Below are 4,238 nucleotides of genomic sequence, written 5' to 3' on the forward strand. Positions count from 1 at the left end.
TTAACTTCCACGTCATTAAAGCATCTTCAATAACTGGTGACCCAAATTATTGAATGATACAAACTGGATGTGTCACAAGAATAATGGCCGATTTGTCTAAGAACATTTATAGGACAGTATTTTTCTTGCAAAGGAACTTCTTGATCAAATTGTATTAGTAATCCAAGACACAACTGACAACTGACAACTGACAACTGACAATGGAAAGGGTTTAAATTCAACTCTATACCGACTCAACAACCAGTGCATCCCCCTTTTAGGTGTAACTAAGTGACCCGGGGGAGGTGACCCCTCACGTACTGGTATCGCACCTATAGCCAGACTACGGGGCCCTTTTAAGCAATGTGGGACCTATCATATTCCCTCATCCTTAAAGATCGACGACCCTCTGGTACTACCATCTCTGCCACTTAGCTAAATGTGTGATATTGTCTTTCATTAGGCGACACAATGTGGCCCGGGGTTTTCTTCCTGGCGATGAACAAGAGCCGGCCCCAAGAAAACGAATTATGAAGAGATCAATTTCGATGGAAGCGAATAAAGAAAAGGTCTTATGGCGACCAAGATTGATTCTCGTTCGACTACCTCTTATTCCTTCTATATTTTGTAATTTATACATGTAATACTTCTCAATCATTAAACACTCACACAGAAGGGTATAAATTTGGACCTTGAACCTGTTGAAACTGCCAATCACAAGCATGTTTGCATGAGGGACTTCATTAAAACCTTTGAACCATCTAACTTCCCGATTGTCGGCGTACAGGCTTTTTTAGTTCCTAGCAAAATGCTCGAAAAGTTAATTCAGTGAAAATCGTTGTTAACTTGTTATTGAGATGACAATATTAAAGAAGCAAAGGGTAAAAATATTACCTCAGAAAATCGTGTACTGCTATGGTTCACATTAGAAGTTTTAACAATGGTCTCCCACTTGGGATCGAGGGAATATCTCCTAGGAGCCTGTTTTCTTGAGAATTGGGCACCATTTCTTGATGAAACGGAAGGTAATGTCCGCCAAAGCCAAGACTCTGAAGGTGACTTTGGTAAAGGAAGATCAAGAGGAGATTGGAAAGGGACAATACTAAGATTTCCTCGACCGTCGTCGTTTAGAGCCTGTGGCTTATCATATTTTATATCTCCATTCATGGGTACATTTGAACACACCAATACCCCACCAACATCATCGCTAAGACTATCATCTTTTCTGAAAGCCTCTGTATTATCGATATTATTTCCATGATTTGGTCTGTTCAAATCACTGTCACCAAAATCCTCGAATTTTGGTTGTAATTCGCCTCTTCCCTTCAAACTATCCAACTGATCCTGGTCGATATCTTGGAGAAATAATTCTGCAAGGGGAATCTCTTTTGTGCTTCGACTTTGTATCTCAGTCTCAGATCCCTTGTCCATGGAATCTTTCAACTCCGCCGCATCTGAAAAACTCGAGTTAGAATCTTGAGTTTCAACTACATGTACCGAGTCTATCATGTATAGGGTTTTCTCAACCATAGGGCTAAGGGAGCCCGACCCTTGGTAACTGCTCCGAGGGGATATTACTTCATGTCTGCCTTTTCTGTATGTACTGAAACTATTGCCCTTCGAGTTCTTAACTTGTTTCGGAGTGCCAAGGAAACCAACTCCCTCATCAAAGGGAGATTGATTTGCTTCGTTCCTGTAAGGTGAAATTCCACTCTCCCATGAATGTCCATAAGTTAATGACCCATCAGTTGTTTGAGAATCAGTCCGACAAGATTCTCGTGAAAGTTTACTCTCATCCTCAATCCGTTTGAGGCTACTGATCAATTTCTGTTTATATGCAGTTTCCGAACTTTTCTGATAAAATGACAAGAATTTATTTAAGGCACAGATTAGATATGAAAATCCACAATAAGAAGAATCGAAGTTCAAGCATTACCTCATTTTTGTTTTTATTTTGATTTACAGAATGTGCACTAATGGTCTGTGTTCTAGTCCTACGAACAGAAGACCCTAGAGCCCGGCTCCGAATTTTCATCCCTGGAACTGGATTTAGAAGGCCAAAAGAATTCCTTAAGCAAAATCGAGGAAATATACCACAAGCTTTTGCTGATAAATCCTCTGAATCATCATAATCATCTTCTTCATCTTCACTTTCCTCATCCCCCGAAACGTCATTGTATTCTGGTTCAACATAAGGCTTATACTGAAGTCTAAGAATTCTATCGGCATTCACCACTCTCGTTGGTAGTTTTGGGGATTCTCGAAATACATGTTCTGAAGGTTGTCTCCTCGGAGCATACTGAGGTGAATCAGAAGCCATTGCTTTAGCAGCAGGCAAGAATCGACCCATCATGAAATCCCGAGTTTGTGGATCGGGCATGAACATCTCAGAAGAATTACCATTCAGACCATCCAATCCACTCAAACCACTAATACTACAGTTAAAGAAAAATGATTCGGTTCTTGATAATGTATCAGGTGCATCCATAAACTCATCCTCCCCATCTTCTTCTAAATCAGAACCATCTTTTTCCTTCATTCCTTCCTTCAAACTCTCCAATTTAGTACCATTATCATCCGAAAATGAAATTTTTCGACGATCCGATATCACAATATCAAGATTTGGGCTAGTTACATTTGGGTTTTCGATTTCTTTGTTCGGGGAGTTGTGCTTAATTTCTAAAACCCTACCTGGAGGAAGTTTAGGAGCAATTAGAGGTCGATCGGGAGATTGAAATTGGGGACTGTTACCTTCATCTTTAGGTCTACCAGGAATTTGTTCCCATTGAAATGGAACAGCACCAGGGTTTCTAATTGGACCTGATTTTAAGTCGGGTTTATAATGAGGAATTGAAGATTTCTGAAAGAGAGAAGAATTCTTAGTTTTGTTACTGTTTTTACCAGAAGTTGAAGGAGAAGAAGACCCAGTAGATGAAAATCTCCTAACTGAGAGAAGTGGAGCATTAAAATCTAATTGTTTTTCCTCCATCAAATTTCTTCAGCACGAAAGTTCAATCCAACTGATCGAAGTTCAAAAAACTGAAAACAAAGATAATCTATCAATACCCACTTCTCGAAATCACTCTATCTCTCTCTCTAAAAACATCAATAATCATAAAGAAAAAATTCTCCTAAAAAGGAAAAAGAACTTGAATTGCTAACAAAATTCTCTAGTTTGTACTACAATTAAGAAGCGAAATTGCTTACCAAAAAAAGAAAGAAAAGATTGAAAACCCTCAATTTTCTATTCAAGTAGTATATGAAAGTTAATCCCTAATTTATTTCAATATCATGAAATTAAATTCAGAATTAAGTAAGTTCAAAATACATGGAAAATGAATGAGAAAGGAAAGAATACCTGAGAAAGAATCGTCGATCTAGAAAAATCAGTTTCTTCTTTTGCCGGGAAAGTTAAAGGTAGAGAGAGAGAAAGAGAGAGAGAGAGACAGAGAGAAGAATGAGTGAGTGAGAGACAGAGTAGATCAGTTTTATTTTTGAGATGAACAAAAGAAAGAAACAAACGAGAGTTTCCAGAAAAAGTGTGGAGGATAAACTAATTCGTACGTTTTTTTATGCTTCCCATTTCCAGACTGTAAAATTCTTTACTAGATTAGTACATTTACATACATGAGATCATGAGACATCTTTCAACTAAAATGAAAAATGGGACAGTGTTTCTTAGTGCTAGTTTGGGGTGTCTGATAAGTTTTGATAGGGGTATCCTACTAATGGGGCTAGGAATTCGATTCCTTGCAGATTCCTAACTTAAAAATGGAAATCAAGTGTAAAAGAGTTTGTAAAGGTTCTGTTATATCATTTTACTTAACTACATAAGTTACACGTTAATTTCTTCAAAAAAAAAAAAAAAAAGTTACACGTTAATTTTGTTTTACACTACAATCACACTCCATCCAAATTTTCCCTACGTCGAGAGATATGAAAAAAAATTTATATATAGAAATTAACTTTGTCTTCTCATACTAAAGCTTTTGTTTTAATTTTTTTCTTTTTCACCAAACGAGAGAGGGAAAGAAAAAAAAACTTAGAGAGAGTTGCCCATCTTCCTTCTTCTCCGCCAAAAACTCGTGGGATGACGACCCTAACTAAAAAAATCGTTCTCATCTCTTCTTAACTAAAAAAAATCGTTTTCATCTCTCCTCCTCCTCTTCTTCTTCTTCTTCTTCTTCTTCTTCTTCTTCTTCTTCTTCTTCTTCTTCCTCCTCCTCCCCCTCCCCTTCCTCCTCCTCCGCCCCTTGTTC

General features: G+C 37.8%; 1 protein-coding gene across 2 annotated transcripts; it reads right to left on the reverse strand.

Annotated features, from left to right (window-relative positions):
• Positions 1–538: 538 nt before the first annotated feature.
• Positions 539–3,994, reverse strand: LOC147557187 (arginine N-methyltransferase, putative (DUF688)). Of its 2 annotated transcripts, none has more exons than XM_086658179.1 (4): positions 3,338–3,994; positions 1,916–3,018; positions 874–1,833; positions 539–779 (listed from the first exon to the last, which is right to left on the reverse strand). In XM_086658179.1, the coding sequence occupies exons 2-4, from the start codon at positions 2,966–2,968 to the stop codon at positions 741–743; spliced, it is 2,052 nt and encodes a 683-aa protein (XP_086514305.1). In that variant the 5' UTR covers positions 2,969–3,018; positions 3,338–3,994; the 3' UTR covers positions 539–740. The 2 variants fall into 2 exon arrangements, with proteins under 2 accessions (XP_086514305.1, XP_086514306.1); XM_086658180.1 differs by having other exon boundaries at positions 1,916–2,999; positions 3,338–3,675.
• Between the last annotated feature and the right edge of the window lie 244 nt (positions 3,995–4,238).

This window comes from Eschscholzia californica, unplaced genomic scaffold, assembly GCF_041429995.1.
Source record: "Eschscholzia californica isolate CP2 unplaced genomic scaffold, dmEscCali1.0.p SCAF_2, whole genome shotgun sequence".
In the NCBI taxonomy this organism is placed as follows: domain Eukaryota; kingdom Viridiplantae; phylum Streptophyta; class Magnoliopsida; order Ranunculales; family Papaveraceae; genus Eschscholzia; species Eschscholzia californica.

Excerpts from the sequence above, each read along its gene's own strand:
- LOC147557187 (XM_086658179.1), bottom strand. The coding sequence starts at position 2,968 with ATGGAGGAAAAACAATTAGATTTTAATGCTCCACTTCTCTCAGTTAGG. Across the intron at positions 1,834-1,915 it reads AAAATAAAAACAAAAATGAG|AAAAGTTCGGAAACTGCATA; the intron begins GTAATGCTTGAA and ends TCATTTTATCAG. Across the intron at positions 780-873 it reads GCAGTACACGATTTTCTGAG|GAACTAAAAAAGCCTGTACG; the intron begins GTAATATTTTTA and ends GCATTTTGCTAG.